Below are 19,948 nucleotides of genomic sequence, written 5' to 3' on the forward strand. Positions count from 1 at the left end.
GAAATATGTAAACAGAAAACCTAGCATGTAAAAGTGTAATCAAATCAATTATGAAAGTCAACTCTCTATAATACTGATCAGACATAAAATCTATTGACAAAGCACAATCATTAATACTGTCTTAGGGACTGATGAAGTTAGGATTTAAGATAGATTCCAAATGAAAAGAAGAAAACGAGTCTCTTACATGGGAGGAAAAATAATTTTCCCTTGACCCTTCTAGATTCTTGGCTGAGATTCCTCCCCCCCCCCCAACCTGCCCTGTAATATAAAGACCGGAGGAAAAAATATTGATTGTGTATGTTAAGTATAGTAGCCCCCCAAAGATTTGAGACTCAAAAGAAAGCCTAAAGATGAGACTTCTATACCATTCTGAGCTAAGGAAAAGAATAGGAGTCTAGGGCTTTCAAGAGGGAAGGGGGCCAAGATGGGGAAGAGGTAATTCTTTGCAAAGGTGAGAGGAGGAAATACTTGTTACAGAAAGGTTGCCCTGTCATGCAGATAAATCTTTCAATTGAAAAAGTTATCTATTTCCCTGCAATAGCTCTCTTCCTGGTACAGGCCCCTTTTCTAATGTAAATTTCCTTTCTAAAGGTATGTTTTCCTTTACAAAAGGGTGACTTCTACTCTGTTTTCAGAGCTTCTCCTTTCCTGCAGTTTCTCAAAATAATTTGTGTGCCAAAGAAGTATATTTTCCAGTGGCATATTCTGCTAACCTTCACTTCATAACAGTGTCTGTAAAATTCTGTGAAAAAATAAAATTCACCTGAGTAAATTTTAAAGCTCTTATCAGTTTTATTCAGCAATTCATGAATCGGGCAGCATCCAATCTAGCTGATAGAAAAAAGCTCTGAAGAGCTGTACAAGTCAAGAGATTTTATAGGCAGAAGGAAGCAAGAACAATGGAGTTGTGCTTAGGCAATGGGGGCGGGGGATAGAATGTTCCATCCCAAACTGTGCCACTTTGGCATGGGGATTGTTTTGAGCTGAAAGCAAGTGAGACCCAGCAGACAGGAAAAGCTTTGTACCTCACCCTTAACTGTCTACACGAATTTACATAAAAGTTTGTGCCAGGAAGGGAGCTATTACCAGAGATAACTTTTCCTATCAGAAAGACTTAACTACATGGCATGACAAATGACTCTTTACCAAATATTTGCTCTTTTCATAATCCTGTGAATTTTCTCCCTCCCCTTGGAAGACCCAGACCCCTAACCCCTCTCCTTAGCCTCAACTGCCTGACTGCCTCTCAGTCTTCCTGTCTTTGTGGGGCTCCCATAGGTATGTAATTAAATCTGTTTTTTTCCCCCTCTTCATCTGTCTGTCAATTTGATTATTGGATTAGCAAAAATACCTAGAAGGTTAGGAGGGAAAAGTTTTCAGTTCCTACAGCACAAAAGCAGATTGGTTATTGCAAAGTTACTTTGTCTAGGAGCGATGGTAGGGATCTTTCAGGCAGATTACCTAGCTAATGCTGCTCAGGCATTTCTGAGGGACTGCTTTCAGATCCCCTTTCTGGGAGAGCTGAAATCATAATGAAGTTAAATCTCACTTGGGGACATGGAGTTTAGCATAACTGACTCCATTTGGGGCTTGTTGTCTTTAATATTGCAAAATATTAATTTCATTCTTCATCCTCAACATTTTACTGAGGGCCGATTCTCTGCTGGACACTATGGAATACTGAAATGAATACCACACGGTCTCCTTCCTTACGAAGTTCTCAGTTTAATGTTTCCCTGATAATTTTTCTTAGACTTTCGGTAGCATTTAATAGAAGTGATGATTTCCTTCTGGAATCCCGTATTTGTTTTGGATGCAAGAAAGTATTCCAGCTTCTGCATGTCTCTGTCTTTGTTTAGACAGGCAGCTCAGAGACAGACACCACTGAGATTTCAACTTCATGGATCGTCATCTCATTTGAGTTCTTACATATGCTTTAGGTGGGCTACTCCTGCTAAGGAGTAGTGTTCCATTAAAATTAGATATTATTTAACTCTATAATAATTGCAGCCTAGTGAGGAATCATAGGAGTAATGTAGATGCAGATGGAAAATGTGTGACAATCAAACAGAATGGATGGTGTTTGACTTCTGAACAAAGGAGCTTTATGCATGCAGTATAATTTCTTCCACCAGCTTCCTCTGGCCCAAAGCCAAGGCCAACTTAATCTCTCTAAAACTCTGCTCTTTGCTTCCATCCCCACTAGGGTTCCCTTTCTCACTTCTTTTTTCTCATTCATCTGTGCTACCTTCAAGCTTTGAGCTTATAGAATTATCTTGAGATTCCTTTCCACCTTTTCTTTTTCCCACTTTTCAGTGGTTACAGGACTGCAAAACATCTACAGAGTTGAGTACTAGAGGTGGCATTCTCTGACAAATACTTATCGTGGATGGCATTCTATGGTCACTAAATGAGTTAGACTTGAACATTTAAATCCCCACTAGGAAGCACTCCTGCCCAAACCGTATTAGATTAAACTTCGTTAAAGTGGTTCTGCTGGTGGTAGACATGAATATGAAGACTTTGAATTAAAATATTTCAAGAAATAATGACAGTTAAAAATATAATCTTGAATGTGATAAATTCTATATATATGAATATATATATATGCCTTTAAATGTATAAAATAATATTAAATAGATATTTGCTGCAACAGATATACTACTACAAGTTTATATAATCAGAGAAGCCAGACTTTTTGGATATTCTCTGGAAAAATAGGTGATAAATTGTGTTATATTTGGGGTTTTCTATATTCAGGTATATGTTGTGATAGGCATTCACTAAGCATTGGGTGACTAATGATCTGTTAGATGCTTTATTGTATTCAAACATTTCCTGGATATTTTTCAGTTTTATAATGTTTTTTTTTAAGTTTATTTATTTTGAGAGAAAGAGAGAGAGAAAACACAAGTGGGGGAGGGGCAGAGAAAGAGAGGACGAAAGAAACAATCCCAAGGAGGCTCCTTGCTGTTAGCATGGGGGGCTCAAACTCATGAACTGTGATATCATGGCCTGAGCCGAAACCAAGAGCCAGACGCTTAACCAACTGAGCCAGCCAGGCACCCCTCAATTTTATAATGTCATACAGCAATAAAATGGTTAGTGTCTTGGCAATAGGAGTCAAGTCATATAACTCTGTGTTCTGTTACTTTTTAAGGATAGATGTGGCTGATTATAGGCAAGTGAAATTCTTAAGATTATAGAGTTTAGTAAGTTCTTTGTCATTATTAATTCTCTAAAGAAAGCATCATATGCACGTTTCATTGTTAAGGGAACTGTTAAGACGATACAAATTTTAAATTTGAAAATTAAAATTCAATACACATTAAACTATATGACATTGAAATAATTGATGTTCAAATGCAAATGAAATACAAACCATTGAGTATTCTATCGTAATAATTTGGACTTTTATTTTATTTTAGCGCTCAAGGAGCATGTATTTCTCATGTGCTGCCAGAATTTCTGCTTGAACCAGAAGATTATAAAAAGTGGCTTGAAATTACAGTAAGGGAATACAATTTCTAGAACAATCTACACAGTTATTGAATTGACTGATTTCTGGTCTTTGTTAGAAGATTTCATTTTAAAATCTTGGTATTTTTATTTATGAAATGTCTTATGGACTCTGCTTCTCTGCAAAGCCTATGTGTGTGTGTATACATATTAATATAAATATTAAGAACAAACATTTAAATATATGTGTATACATATACACACACAGACATGTTTTTCTGTCTGTCTAAAAGTTTTTATGGAATTCCTGTTGTCAGAGAACAAGAATATCCTGTCCCCTTCAAGGTCCTTCTAGCTAGACTGAGAATTAAATTGTCATGAGACAGATTAATAGGAGAAAATAAAATTTACTAGCAGACATAAGGGGAATCCACATAGATATGGAAATTCCAAAGAGAGGCAAAATGAGGTATAAAAGTCATCCTGAACTAAGGAGAAAGGGGGTAGGGGTCTGGGACTTTAGAGAAAAGGAATGTACTTCACAATGTAATAAGAAGAGTAGATGTTTGGTAATTAGGTGTTTGCCCTGCCAGACAGATGGGCCACTCATATAAAAATTTATCTCTGCTAACAACCTTATTTTGATAGAGATACCCCCCCCCCCCACCACCACATACAGACTCTTCTGTGAGTTAAGGGAGGGGAAAAATTTCTCTTGAACCCACAGGACATGGGTTTTGGGGGGACCTATCCCAAACCCCTTCAAACTCGATCTTTGTGCCAAAGTGACCCATCTTGGGGCAGCCTGCCCTCGGACCCTACACTGTGCAGAAATGATTACATGGCTTTCTTAAATATATAATTGCTTCTTTTAGTGGATCTAATAATGGAGAATAGTTTATTCTTTTGTAAATGATTTTTTAAAGGAAATTTTTAGAATATATATCTTCTAAGGAAATACTGGTTGAATTTCCCTACCACTTGCCATTTCCCTTCATTTCCCTTCTTCATTTAAAGGGGAGAATAGGCAGAAATTAAGCAAAATATGCCTAGTTGTTTTCAAAGTACACAGTTCATTTTATGGAAACCTGCTGAGAAGGGGAATTGCTTGGAGAAGCCTACAGGCTTTGAGGCGACTCTCCTCTCACCACATGACGTGATCAGGAGAACCAGGGGCCTGTCCTTTGACACTGGTGAGTTCCAGTGGCTTAGCCAAAGACCATGTTCCTTTTTGGGGCTCAGAGCTCAGAGTAACTTCGCATTTCATTCTGCCACTTCTGCCACAGAATGAGCTAATAGATACGGTGAATGGATAAATCTCTGACCTCAGTAAGGGGCTGTGTGTTCCAGAAAGTTACCTCTGTTGATAGTTTCTTTTATTGGTACATGGAGAATTAGAGATCTTGATGAATGTATAAATAGAACATGCAAAAGTTTGTAAAAAGAAAAAAAAACCCTTATATGCTACGTGGTTAAAACTTTGGACTTATATTTGCCTTACATTTTTACTAATATTGTAATATTTTATTTTTTTTAACTCTTCCACTAAATACCTTGCCTGTGTGTTCCTGTGCGCCTAAGGAAAAACCTTCTATTGTTATAGAGATGACTCGGTTTGAAGCCTGGAGTAAAGGGGCATGGACAGATGTATTCCTTCAGATATACAAGGTAACATTTCCAGGCTTGTTCACTGCTAGGGTATTTTGGTTGATTTATATGAATAATGTATTAGTTAAGGTATAGGTAATGATCCTGATTAAAGAATTCAAAAGCACAGTGGCTCAAATAAGGTAGACATTTTCTTTTTCTTTCTCATGGAACAATTGAGAAGTAAGTGCTTTAGGGATAGTACGGTGTCTCTTCCACGCTCAGTACTGGGCTTTCATTGTGGTACAATTTCTCAGAACAAGGAAGAAAGAACACCTACAAGAGTAGTGGAGGAAAAGTAAATACTGTTTAAGGCTGTCACCCAAAAAGTGTATCATTTCTGTTGGGCAGGATTTACTCACATGATGGTACCTAGCTGCAGGGCATGTTGAGAAATGTAGTCCCTAAAATAGGTAGCTATTGTCATATTCTGGTACTAAAAGGAAGCATTAGGGGCATCTGGGTGGCTCAGTCAGTTAAGCATCTGACTTTGGCTCAGGTCATGATCTCGTGGTTCATGGGTTCGAGCCCCACGTCGGGCTGTGTGCTGACAGCTCAGAGCCTGGAGCCTGCTTTGGATTCTGTGTCTTCCTCATGCTCTGTATCTCTCTCTCTCTCTCTCTCTCAAAAATAAACATTAAAAATAAACAAATAAAAGGAAGCATTCATTAAAGAATGGATGATAGTGACAATTATGGTTTCTACTTCTAGTACATACTAGACTCTTGCTATAAACGTTATTCTGGGGAGATATCCACTAGGAATCCACGTCAGTAGGTAAGGCCAGATTTTGAGGAGACTCTCCAATTTACCTCATGCCAAGTTGCATTTGTAGGTAGATTAACATAGCATAAATTATGCCTTCACATCCTGCATCTTTTTTGGATAAACAAAAAAGTCCTGAGAATCATTCCCTAGGCTTCTAAATGTGGCATGACAGATCTTGCCCACTAAGACTCGTGGGGGTTTTTGCTTTGTCTTCACAGATCGAAACCATAAGTAGGGTGAGCTGTGGAACAAGGGAGTTAAAATGAGGGAGAAGTTAAAAAGAAGCAGCAGTCACCGAAAGGAAAGGACAAAATTAATAACTAGATAGTATGTAGTTTATGTAAGACTCTTGTCATGAGATGCTTTTGAAAAGTTTATTTTATATTTTTTTAAGAAACAGGCTGCAAGTGGGGTTGGGGCAGAGAGAGGGGAACAGAGGATCTGAAGTAGGCTCTGTGCTGACAGTAGCGAGCCCATTGCAGGGCCCGAACTCACCATCAGTGAGATCATGACCTGAGCCAAAGTCAGACGCTTCAACAACTGAGCCTCACAAGATGCTTTTTAAATGTGATATTGTTTAATCTTCACAAGCAGTAATCTCCAGTTGAGAGACAAGGAAACAAAAGTCTACAGGTATACGTACTATCTTCCAAGGTCACCTGATTTTAGCCATATAAAACCCTCTGATGTAGATGAAGCTTATTTCTTTCTTGTTCTCTGCAGGTACTGAAGCCCCAGGTCCCCTTGCTCCTCCTCTCTGGTAGCCTAAATCTGCCACGGCACCCAGCTACCCAGCCTACCCTCTAGAGAGTTCCTTCTGCTGCATGATTCCTACTTACTCCTCTCCTCTTGTTCTTGTGTCAGCCAGCCCTGCCTTTTTTTTTTTTTTTTTTTTTTTGCCAGATGTCAAAGACAGAAATCCTGTTTTTCCTGGAGTAATTCCCTGAAGAATGTACAAGGGCATTCATGACTCTCAGCCAAACTTAGATTTGGAACATTTTCTTCTTTTTTTTCTCAACTCCAGGCTGTATCATCTATAATTTTGCTCACTAATAAAGAGGAGGACCTCTAAAACAGAAGGGAAGAAAATGCCCTACTTTATGGACAAACTAGTCCTGACATTGGGTCGTGGGCTTTCTTCACTCATTCATTTATTCACTCATGCATTGATGGATATGTTTAGTTCATCTTACCTGTCTTTCCCAACCTATAAGTCTATGAATTTAGAAGACAAGTATTGAGGTGCCTGGGTTGCTCAGTCGGTTAAGCATTTGACTGTTGATTCCCACTCGGGTCATGATCTCACGGTTCGTGGCTTTGAGCCCTGCATCGGGCTCCATGCTTACAGTGCAGAGCTGTCTTGAGATTGTCTCTCTCTTTACTCTCCCTGCTCTCTCTCTCTCTCTCTCAGGATAAATAAAAATTAAGAGAAATAAATAAAATAAAATAAAATAAAATAAAATAAAATAAAATAAAATAAAAACTAAATATTATTTGTAAATTCAGAATTTGGTAGAGTGTCAGCTACATAGCAGATGCTCAACAAATACTTGCTACTTAACTATTAGGGTGCAGGCACTGTACTAGGCTCTGAGGGTGTAAACCGGATACAGTCTTTCTGTTCCAGGATTTTGTGTCCTGGAATATATAAGTAACTAAAAATCTATAATTACATGGAAGCATGACAAATGCTATGATAAGGTAAGCCCAGAGCACTAAGGGTGAGTGCACCTAGAGAAGAACCTACGTTTCCTGTGCCTTGGGGAAGGTTTCTGGGAAGAAAATCAATTTAATCTGACTTTGATCCCAGTCACAAGTTAGATTGTAGTTGACTTTGTAAGCCAAACCAAGGAATCTGGACTTTTTGGATTTTAGCCCAGGGTCAGTACAGAGCTAGCAAAGGATGAGGTTAGCATCCTCATGTTTAAACATGAGGTTGACATAATCAACTTTGCATTCTAGACAAATCACACTCTGGTACAGTGTGGAAACTGTTTGGAGCTGTATTTAAGAGCCTGGTGCTGGGAATACTGGTAGTAGTGGGAAAGATAAGTAAGGGGCAGCTTTTGTAAATATTAGGAGTAGAAAACAGTAGGACTTGGTTAGTGAATAGATCTTGGGGGGGGGGGGTGAAAGAGAGAGGTAAAAGATGACATTGGGTCTTGCTGGGGTGACTGAATGGAATTTGATGCCAGTCACTGAAATAACAAGGCAGTGGGGGTACTAACAGGATTTTGTTGGGTGTGGAGGATGAGATAGGGTAAGAGGGCATAATGAATTAATTTTGGTTGTGCTGTATTATGGTGCCCTGTGTCATTATGAAGTGGGTATATCCTTCAGTCAGGAAAGAGTTCTGGGTGGCAACGTATGTTTGGGATTCTTTGCTGATAAAGTCATAGGAATAGATAAGATTGCCCAATCACACAGAGCTATGATTCTCCATGTATTGTGTCTAAAGCATGGATAGCTCTAGAAGCTCCAGTAAATCAGAAGTGGATTGGCACTTTCTCTTGTAAAAGCAAGCAGTGTTGTTGATGGGAGTTTCACAGGTTGGAAATAGATTGTGATTTTCATAATCCCTTTAGGTTCTTATTTTCTCCTTCCTAAAGGTCATGTATGCATTCCATGGCTGCCTTTGTCAGTTCTCCTTGGCTAGTAGTTTGGATAACAGAATATAGCTTGTCTCAACCATTTTGATTTTGTGGCAGTTGCTTATTTTTGCTTGTTAAATTTCCATGTTTAATTATTGCTATTTTCTTCCATTATATTCCTAATTCACAAAAATGTATTGATGGCTAAAAATGGGTCATTGAAGCACAAGAGAGATGAAAAACAATAGCACAAACACCCAAATTCAGAATGCTGTTTTAAATGTAAATATATAAATAGGGATCTCATGTAGATATAAAGGATACATCTGTATATGCTGAAAGAAGTGCGTGTGCTATTTTTACTGAAGAATCTGGAAAACAAAAAGGTGATTAATAATATCTGAATAATAAGTTTAGGTAAACAGTTTATTCATTTGTTCCCAGTGTCCTGTCTATCATAAGGGTTTTTTTTTTAATAGTGGCACAATTCTGTAAAATATTTTGATATTTTTAAACAGACAGCAGTAATCTTTCCCATTAATTAAACACATTTTCCCCAATTCAAAACTTCTGTTATAAAGTTGGAGTATTGCTAGTATTGCTAAAGGTAGGCAAGACCCCAGTTCTACTGAGGCATTATTTAGAATTACATGCCTCTGTAGAAGACAAGCAAAGATAGCACAAGGGATCATATTTGTGAGGAAAACTGAAAATGAGCTTCAGTTAAATGTGATTGGGAAGAGTAAAATTGGTGAAGTTCTTTTCTTAAATGGCTTTACGGGATGTCCCTTAATGTCAGTGGCATATAGTGTGGAAACTGTTATTCTCATACGTGGTAGCAAATATTGCATGCATTATTTGGATATAAGGGAGCATACGAACACATTTGCAGGTGTGTGATAAATACATGTGAAAGGAAGTAAATGATAACGTTTTGTTCTCTTTACCAACGAAAGCCCATGCTCTTGGAAGAGTGATTCTTTGTCATTAATGTAAGATTAATTTGTAATGTAACCTGGAGGAAATCTGTTGGTGGTAGATATTGATAGACATTTAGCCATTGGTCACAAGAAAGGGTGTTGCAAATGAGCCCTTATTCATAGGGAAATGTAGGTGATTAAAAATATGCTTCAGTTACAAAGTCATTTGTTAAAGGAAATAGAAAAAAATATAAATACTGTTAGGCTACTGAGTTACCTAATTGCTTCGCGATCTCTGTCAATTCAAGGTGTTTCTCTCCAATTTTGAGATGTGCTAGTTATGAAGGGGAGGTCACTCTCACATGCATTTTTCTTTTCTTTTTTTATTTTTAAAAAAATTCTTAATGTTTATTTATTTTTGAGAGAGAGAGAGCGTGAGTAGGGGAGGGGCAGAGAGAGAGAGAGAGAGACAGAATCTGAAACAGGCTTCAGGCTCTGAGCTGTTAACACAGAGCCCGATGTGGGGCTCAAACTCAGGAATGGTGAGATCATGACCTAGGCCAAAGTTGGACGCTTAACCAGCTGAGCCACCCAGGTGCCCCCCACGTGCATTTTTCCAACAGCAATGAGATTAAAAATAATATCTTCATAGCACTGATGTTTTTCCGTATTGTCATTTTCATTATTTTAAGTGGCTAGCTCAAATGATCCACCAGGTAATCCTATCCATGTTTTGGACATATACCTATAGGATTTGAATATCATGATTTTTAATATGGGAGAAATCACTAAAGCATCTAAAGTTTGGCTTTTTTCCAAGATTTATTGGAGAAAAAAATGTATTGAACTGTTGAATAGACAGATAGACTGAATATGATTGTGTAGTTTCTACGCAGCTTGGGTTGATGATTGGGAGCTAAAACCAGCCTATGTGCTGCTCATGAAGGCTATGGACACTATTCTACTCTGTGTCTCAACAAACGAAGAGGGTATTTTTACTTTAAATAAGGGTACCATCAGGACGACAGTTTCTTAGAGCATTTGTCATTTTCTAATTTGCACAAAGACACTGTATAGGTTATGGAGCTCCTGGTAGTGGAAGCTGAAGAAACTTTTCCCAAAGATGAATGCCATTGAAGAGTAGAATACTATTTAATGCTATTGCCTGAGTTTCTTTACCTTTGGCTTTTGAGTGTGGTATGTTCATCAACCAGCTCGGCATTTGCTTGTTATTTGAAAGTAGATGAAGTAGATTTCAATAAAAAAATAATCTCTATAATTTCAGGCTTCATGTTGGGCCTGACTGTCCAAAACAATCAAAATGAGCACCTATTCTATGAACCTGTAATTATGAGGTAGGATTTTCTCATTTAGTGGAAATAGAGAGTAAGAAAAGAAATTACTGAATATATAAAGTGATATAGAGCTCAATACATCCATCATCTAGGTAGATGTAAATACCTTGATAGAGTGTAACAATATCATTCATCTCATTGATATTAAGCTACACTTATTCTCATTACCACTACTAACATAATGTTCTAAATATTATGTTGAATCTTTATTTTTTAATTACAACAATTAGTAATCTTTCTTAATGCATATTTAGTGGTTTCTGGGAGATAAAATTGGGAGAAACACACCTATAAAATATGAAGAAAAGATGGCATGAGAAACCTGATATCAAAGAAACCCAGTATTTAAATAGGTAAGGGAAGAGAATCCTGCAAATGAGCTTGAAATATTGCAAAAAGATAGCATTAATACTTTATGACATGATGGACAAGGAGGGGAAGAAAGCCTTTGAGGGAGGGCGTGGTATCAGATGAAATTGATACCAGATGAAATTGAGAGGTTGCTTAAGAGAATGATTAAAAATTCCCTGTTGTAGGGGCACCTGGGTGGCTCAGTCAATTAAGCGTCCAGCTTCAGCTCAGGTCATGATCTCATGGGCTGTGAGTTGAAGCCCCTCGTTGGTCTCTGTGCTGACAGGTCAGAGCCTGGAGCCTGTTTCAGATTCTGTGTCTCCCTCTCTGCCCCTCCCTCACTCATGCTCTGTCTCTCTGTCTCGCAAAAATGAATGAACGTTAAAAAAAAATTCCCTGTTGTATTGGACAACAAAGATGCCAAAGGCACTTTCAGGGTGTGGGAGTAGTAATGTGTTGGGGGAAGGTTATTAGGTGGACTTTGGTTTGATGAACAAAAGTAATGATGGGGCGCCTGGGTGGCGCAGTCGGTTAAGCGTCCGACTTCAGCCAGGTCACGATCTCGCGGTCCGTGAGTTCGAGCCCCGCGTCGGGCTCTGGGCTGATGGCTCAGAGCCTGGAGCCTGTTTCCGATTCTGTGTCTCCCTCTCTCTCTGCCCCTCCCCCGTTCATGCTCTGTCTCTCTCTGTCCCAAAAATAAATAAACGTTGAAAAAAAAAAAAATTAAAAAAAAAAAAAAAAAAAGTAATGAAAGTGGAGAGCATAAGGGTAGAAAACGCCTTCATGATTTATAACTGGTAGAGGGAACAGACAGAAGAATCAGGGGAATCCAAGTTTGGGAGAGCTCTCTAAAAGCTGAGTGTAAGTGAGCATGTTTTGATATTGCTGAAAAGGAACTGCTGAGGAGAGATAAATTAAAGATCCAAAAGCTAAAAAAGGCAACTGATGCAGGATTCTCCAGAAGAAGATAAGTAGGTTTGGTATCTAGTGCAAGATAAGGGATAGCTCATCCATTGTTGCTGTAGAGAAGGAAGAAAAGTGAGTGCAGATGCAAGAACTTTGGGACACGTGGTAGGATACTGCCCTGTTCTCATTTAATATGTCAGCCCTTTGCTCTTTGAAGTAGTGATGAGGGATCTTCTGAGAAAAACTAGCATATAGGCTGATAGGGAAGGAGATCTGGTGAGAGATGATTAAGGAGCCAGGAGCCACTATGGGTAATAGGGGTGAGAAGACAAGGGAAACAGATCTCTGGGCCTGCAGGGCTTTATGTTTAATTTTTTTTTTTTTTTTTTTTTACATTTATTTACTTTTGAGAGACAGAGAGAGACAGAGGATAAGTGGAGGAGGGGCAGAGAGAGAAAGAGACATAGAATCCGAAGCAGGCTCCAGGCTCTGAGCTGTCAGCACAGAGCCTGATGCAGGGCTCAAACTCACGGACTGTGAGATCATGACCTGAGCCGAAGTCGGGTGCTTAACCAACTGAGCCACCCAGCCGCCCCAGGGCCTTATCTTTAAATCAGAAACAGGTGCATCTCAGTTTTCCTGGAATCCCTGGCATCGATCTCTGTGGATGATTTATGCAGTGCCTAGGAGCCGAGGTCAGATTGCTGCTGTGCCTTCCACCACCAGCAAACTGCCTTGTAGCTTGTCTCCTCTTTGAGCTTTCTCTCTACCTCCTGTCTTAACTGAAGCTTGTGTCTTCACCCCCAGATCATCCCAGGTGGGCCTCCTTAGTAGGGGCTGTGGATGAACAAGCTTGAATGCTTCTTTTAAAATTTTCTTTTCTGGAGCACCTGGGTGGCTCGGTTGGTCAAGCATCCGACCTCACCTCAAGTCAGGGTCTCATGGTTCATGAGTTCAAGCCCTGCAGCTGGTTCTCTGCTATCAGCACAGAGCTTGCTTTGAACGCTCTGCCCCCTTCTCTCTCTGCCCCTCTTGTGCTCACATGCGCTCTCTCTCTCTCTCTCTCTCCCCCTCTCTCTCTCTCAAAAAAAAACAATTAAAATTTTTTTCTTTCTCTATTCCTTTTTAAAAATTTATTATTGTTTTTCTAGTTCTTAGTCTATGGAATTAAATTGTATTCTCTTTACAACAAATTTGTGATCTTGATAGTATTTAGACCTAAGTGACTGCAAGAAATTTTGTTAGGGTGAGAAACATTTGTGGTATGTTTGAGCAATGTTTATTATATTCTTCCATTTAAACAGTATGACCAAGGGAAAGGTAAGCTTCTAAAAATTAAACTTTATCTGACTTTTGCAAATTCCTAAATTAATTGTGCCTTTTTGGGATACATTTTTAGTTAAGGTTTACTAGAATAATTTATACACAGTTTAGAACATTCTGTGAAATTGTAGCAGACTAATGAAATTAAAATTTCACCTCATGTCATCTACATGCCGTTCAGTTTTTTCATGGGGAAGTACATCACATTTTTTCATTGCTATTCCATTTATTCATTATGAAACCAATAATTACTTTAAAAAAATGTTTATTTTATTTAATTGTTTGGAGATGGAGAGTGAATTGGAGAGGGGCAGAGAAAGAGGGAGAGAGAGAATCCAGAGCAGGCTCTGTGCTGTCAGTGCAGAGCCCAACACAGGGCTCGATCTCACGAGTTGTGAGATCATGACCTGAGCAGAAACCAAGAGTCAGTCGCTTAACCAACTGAGCCACCCAGGTGCCCTTAATCATTACTTTTAAAATATTATTGTCTTTAAACATGGTTGAATAATATAAGAGCATTTCCTGGTAGAATAACAGCTTGAATTTTAGGCCACACAGAAACACTGACAAATGCAGGTGTAATATTACCTTGTTCTTGGAAACTTTGGAAAAGGAATTAACTTTGGTAACATTTTTTTTTAAGTTTATTTATTTTCAGAGAGAGGAAGAGAGCTTGAGCAGGTGGGGGGCAGAGAGAGAGAAAGAGAGAGTCCCATGCAGGTTCCATGCTATTAGCGCAGAGCCTGATGCAGGGCTCAAACTCACAAACCATGAGATCATGAACTGATCTGAAATCTAGAGTTGGACACCTAATGGACTGATCCACCCAGATGCCTCATGTAGCATGTTTTAAATTGTTTTTCTACCTTTTACACTTTACCTTCTTAAATATTTTGAAATTCAGTCATTTTGGATTAAATATCTTTCTAAATGCACTTTAACTAGAGATTGCATTGCTTCGTTGTCATGTCCCTATTTCCAAGCACAGTAAGTGGCTTTGTGTCGTGCACTCAGTACATAAGAATTGAACGAAGGAATGGATATACACCTTCTTACCTTTAAACTAGAATGCAGTTTGTGTTTGAAACATTTGTATTGTCTCAGTATCTAGTACAGAGGTTACCACAGGATTCTCTACGGGCAATTTCTCCTCTACTTGGTGCTCACTTAGATTTTTTTTTGCCTTTTAATAGTTTGTCTTTAATCTCTTGTCATCTGACTATTCTCTCTTGCTTTTCATTACTGTTATCAATGTGCCTGCTTACAGTAGTTCTTTTCCTATTACTTGTTATTTCTTGTGGCCTGGGAAATTAGATATCCCACTTACAACATTTTTCTATAAAATAATAGGCTTGGACTTAAAATGCACAAACAGGTTTTTATAAATTAAGGGAGAGACAGTTACCTTGCAGACTTTGAGACTTCACAGATTGTAGCTCAGGATATTTACATATGCATTGTGCTTGCTGGCCTGCCTCCATGAGGATTTCAAACAAAGGTGAAATTTGGACAGGCGAGTTGTTATCGCATTGCTGTGACTTGCATCTTTATTGTAGGGCTTTTCCGATGCCTTCTTTTACTCTTGAATGGATGTAATCAACCAGAAAATACTGATGCCTTCCTTTATTTACTCTTCAAATATTAATTTTTAATTTTGCCATTCAGGTCTAGTAAAAGTTCTGTCTTTTTCCCAATTTCAGGTTCTGGTACTATCCCGGGTTGTACCACACTGCAGCAGTAATCTGCCCCCCATTCATGTGCAAAATTCACCAAAGGTCAATCCTTGTTTTGTATCCAGCAACATATATTCGAGTTCTGAAAGGATTCTGCTTAATTGGATGAACACAAATTATGAGAATGCCCGACATATTATATGGAAGAACTGTCCCAATGGTGAGCAATTTTTTTCTTTAAATAAATTATTACTAATTGTAGTATAACAACATAGAACTGGACTCAGAATCCATGGATTCGAGACCTGACTCTTTTCTGCAAAAAGGATTTCTTCATACCTTCAAGTTCAGTTTCCTTACATGTGAAATGGAAATAATAAAAGATGCTTCTTTAATTTATTTTGAAGAAGAAATGATAAAAATTTCATAGAGATGTTCTACAACTGAAAGATAGCCTTAACATCATTGCTGGCATTTTCAGCTCTATAAATTTAGGTGACACTGATCAAATCTTTTATGTACTTAGTTAGTATCAAGTGGAATTTGATTAGAAAATGTCTTCCATGTCACTGTGACAGTCATGTTGGAAATCACTAAGTGCAGTAATGCTTCATGAATCTAGGGGGAGGTTGGTCATATTAGGTCCAAGTACTAAGACTAGTTAATGGGTGTTCATACAGAGACCTGCTCCACTGTTTGGGTGGCCACTCCCTGGTTCTGTCCTTATGGAGTGAGGCTCTATAAACTTGCATCATAAGAGACTTCAGGTTTTTTTTTTTCCTTTCAAAGTTGCAATTTGCTAGTATAGTGTATTTTTTTCCTTTATCATAAGCATCAGTTGTAGTGACATGGAAGACAGAGTGCATGTTGGTTGTTTCTATGGCTAAAATTCAGCTCCCCCCTTTCAAGTACAAACAAACCTATTGTGTTCAGGATGGGTTGTGTTTTAATCATTAAATTTATTTTTTATGCTGAACTCTCAGAGTTTAAGCTTTAGAGGCAAGAATATTTAAGAGTGTGATTTAAAATGAGGCTTTGCATTACAGTTGCTCTTAACTTGAAGGCATTACTTTAGCAAACATAGTGACATCAAGATTAAAATAGATACAGTGATACATTGGTATTAGGCAACAGTAAACATAGAATATTTTAGTACCTTCTAATTGACATGCTGATAATATCAAAACAATTGAATAAGATTCATATCTTATAAAACTGTATCTGGCCTTTGTTCAAAAAACAAAGTACAAATAATTAGGTTACTAAGGAGTAACACTTTAACCAGAGTAGTATAAAATATGTATGTATGTTAGAAATTAGTATATTCATTTGTTGGAAATTTTTTATGATTCTGTTTTTACCAACAAAACTGTCTATGCAAGTTAATTGCAAAGAGTTTGCTGCATTTATTTAGAATAATACATTACAGGCACTGGCCTCTTTCTTGTTTTTTTGTTTTGTTTTTTAAACTCTGAGTTTTATGGCTTTACAAAGCCTTTTTTTTGTGTTCCCTTCTACTTCCTTCTGCTTGGAGCATTATTTTTCTAGATATCTTCATGATTCTGTTTCTCATTTCATTCAAGTCCCTGCTCACATATCACTTTATGTGTAAGATATCGTAATACCCTCCCTAAAATAGCATGTCCTTCCATCCTTGTCTTTCTTCCTCTGTTTTTCTCAATAGCTTTTTTTCCAAATTATATATATAAAATCGAGAGTCTGTTTCCTCTAGTAGAATGTAAGCTTCTTAACAGAAACACTCTTCTCTGTTTTGTTGTTCACTGGTGTCTCAGAGCTTAGAACAGTGCCTGGAAGATAATAGATAGCAAACACTGTTTGAGGAAATAAACGAATGCAGAAATGCGTGAATAAAGAGACACATTCAGGTTTCATACATTTTTCTACTCTATTCCAGATAATTGAATATACATTAGCTTACCAGTTTGTACCTTCTGGTACATATTGCAGGAGTCAGGTTGAATGGTTGGGGTAGGAGGAGGCACTTTCCATGTTAATATGTACCTCACTACAGGTCCGTGTGCTTAGTAACTGTGGAAGTGCACGAGGAGAAGCTCTGTGAAAGATTTCACTTTGGTTAACTCAGACTGAGAAAAAGTCCTACTCTATTCCCCAGAATTATATCCGTCAACATTGATATTTATTCTACTGATCCTCGCTCTGCTGGTAAAATCTGACCATGCTCACAACTTGGTGCGGTGGTGTTGTGGAGGGTAAAAGGATAGGGCTGCACCCCATACCTTTTGATTGAGAAACTCTTGAGGGTGAGGCCCTGCAATCTTTGTTTTATTAAGCCCTCCATGTGATTCTTCTTTTTTTTAATGTTTATTTCTTTTGGAGAGAGACAGACAGACAGACAGACAGACAGACAGAGACAGCAAGCTGGGGAGGGACATAGAGAGAAGGGGGGCAGAGAATCCAAAGTGGACTGTGTGCTGACAGCAGAGAGCCGGATATGGGGGTCAAACTTACCAACTGTGAGATCCTGACCTGAGCCCAAATCAATAGTTGGATGTTTAATTGACTGAGCCACCCTTGTGCCCCATCTCCATGTGATTCTGATGCATACTAACCTATGAAGCAATTAGGCTATAGTATCACAAAAAGCGGTTTCATTAGTGCTTTTAAATTGTTCTCAGAATGGTATTTTTTTCACCAGTTATATTTCTTTAAAAAAATCTTTTTAATGTTTATTTCTGAGACAGAGAGAGACAGAGCATGAGTTGGGGGTGGGGGGGGGCAGAGAGAGAGGGAGACACAGAATCAGAAGCAGGCTCCACGCTCCGAGCTGTCAGCAAGGAGCCTGACGCGGGGCTCAAACTCACAAACCGTGAGATCATGACCTGAGCTGAAGTTGGTCGCTCAACCGACTGAGCCACCCAGGTGACCCTCACCAGTTATATTTCTGAAGTACCCCTCCTTTAAACAACAATTCCTCTGAAGAAGTAATGGCTGAAAATTTCCTCCAAATTAATGTCAGACCTCAAACTACAGATCCAGGAAGTTTGGGGAATACCAAGCAGGATAAATATCAAAAAACAAAAACAAACAAAAGAACTTAATACCTAGGAGTACTATATTCCAATTGCAGAAAACAAAACATAAAGAATCTTGAAAGAATCCAGAGGAAAATAAGAAAACATCTTACCTATAGAGGAGCTAAGATAAGAATTACATCTAACTTCTCAGAAATCATGCACTCTGGAAGACAGTAGAGTATTTAAAGTGTTGAAATGGAATAAAAGATACTAACCAAAAATTCTGTACCCTGTGAAATTATCTTTCAATAGTGAGGGAGAAAACATTGCAGAGAATAGACAGTGGACCTTGCTTATAAATTTTTTGGGTAAACTGATTAGTTGGCAGCCTGCAGAGTCATCCTTATGGACATTGTGCCCTTGATCAGCCTGATGGGGGAACACATGAATTTTCTAGTTGTTTGTGGCTTTCCCACAAACTCTTGAGAGTTTAACAGTGTTGTCAACATGACAGGTGGCTTCCTTATTACATATCTGCTGAGGTCTTTATCAACACCTCCACCTCAGTCAGGTCAGGTCTGACATACATTTCTCATGAGAATTTCTTTGTAATAATGTAGGAACTAGGAAGGGTGTGACAAGTGAGGGAGTCTTCCTCTGTCAAGCAGAGTATGGAGTAGTAAAGTTGCAGTCAGTTTGTTCAAAGTCCTGGCCAACCAGGGCTTTGAGTATCAGTGCAATGTTTTAGGACTTCATTCTGTTGGCCTTGGAGAGTCATGGGAGTTGGCCAAGGTGATGACTGCTATGATAAAATGGGTGTTTGATCTGGTGGCCACAGCAAGTCCATGGAGTGAAGTGTGCTGAAGTCATATGTTTTTGATCAGCACACCCGAATTTAGCACTGAGGGGAGACTGAGATTTCTTAACCCTGCACTTTCTATGAATTTATTCAAGAGTACATGGTGCCAGGCAGCCAAAGTTTGGGAGTCTCCTTTCCTAACGATGTATAGTTGCTGGGAGACATTGCTAAAAAGTGAACAAAAACAAAAATAAGAATAAAGTTACCCATCTTATGTTTGAAAATTCTTTTTTGAAAAAATGTTTATTTATTTTTGAGAGAGAGAGAGAGAGAGAGAAAGAGAGAGAGAGAGAGAGCATGAGCAGGGGAGGAGCGGAGAGAGAGGGGGAGACACAGAATCAGAAGCAGACTCTAGGCTCTGAGCTGTCAGCACAGAGCCTGACATGGGGCTCGAACCCATTAACTATGAGATCATGGCCTGATCCGAAGTTGAAAGCTTAACCAACTAAGCCACCCAGGCACCTCTTAAGAGTTGTGAACATCAAAAAGCATTTTCTGTGTAATAAGTGAACACCTGTCTCATGTCAATAGGGGACCTTTTTAGGGCTTGCCAGATGTTACATTTGCCCTTATAGACTTATCCTCTTGTTCCTACTAGCTGTTTGTATTGTATGTGCTTAAGCCTTTTATCTTTAACACAATAGTTAATGTTTTTCAGTGATGAACCCTTTTTTCACACCTTAGTGACAGCATCTTCTTCAGTAGATCATGCCTGTGATAAAGTATCCTCTTTGTTACTCTTTTGGACCCTTTTCTTCAATTGCTACATTTGATTGCTAATGGAAATTTTATCATCCTGTAATCACCTGGTGATTTTGAGAACAGCAACAGACCAGTTTTGTAACATAAAGTTTAATTTCTGAGAGGACTAAGTACTTTCGTTTGACCGTACTTTTAACCAAATCCTGAGACTGGAACATTTTGAACTGTCTGTTCAAAGGAGCTTTGTTCTACAAAATAGTATCTATTATTTAACTGATGCTTATCTCAACATTTTTTTCATGAAGTAACAATTGTAGTTCTTATGAATGGAAAATACTGTTTTCTTTTTATTATTATTTTTAGTAGAACAGAGTTATAAATATGCTGGCAACATT

At 38.4% G+C, this 19,948-nt stretch overlaps 1 protein-coding gene across 1 annotated transcript in view; it reads left to right on the forward strand.

Annotated features, from left to right (window-relative positions):
- Positions 1–19,948, forward strand: part of CFAP47 (cilia and flagella associated protein 47) — a 553,185-nt gene that overhangs the window by 206,482 nt on the left and 326,755 nt on the right. Inside the window, exons 31-33 of the mRNA XM_045471009.1 lie at positions 3,432–3,513; positions 5,044–5,130; positions 15,024–15,216. Of these exons, the coding sequence (XP_045326965.1) occupies positions 3,432–3,513; positions 5,044–5,130; positions 15,024–15,216 (362 nt within the window). The remainder of the gene's footprint in view (positions 1–3,431; positions 3,514–5,043; positions 5,131–15,023; positions 15,217–19,948) is intronic.

The sequence above is a fragment of the Leopardus geoffroyi genome, chromosome X (genome assembly GCF_018350155.1).
Source record: "Leopardus geoffroyi isolate Oge1 chromosome X, O.geoffroyi_Oge1_pat1.0, whole genome shotgun sequence".
Taxonomy (NCBI): Eukaryota; Metazoa; Chordata; class Mammalia; order Carnivora; family Felidae; genus Leopardus; species Leopardus geoffroyi.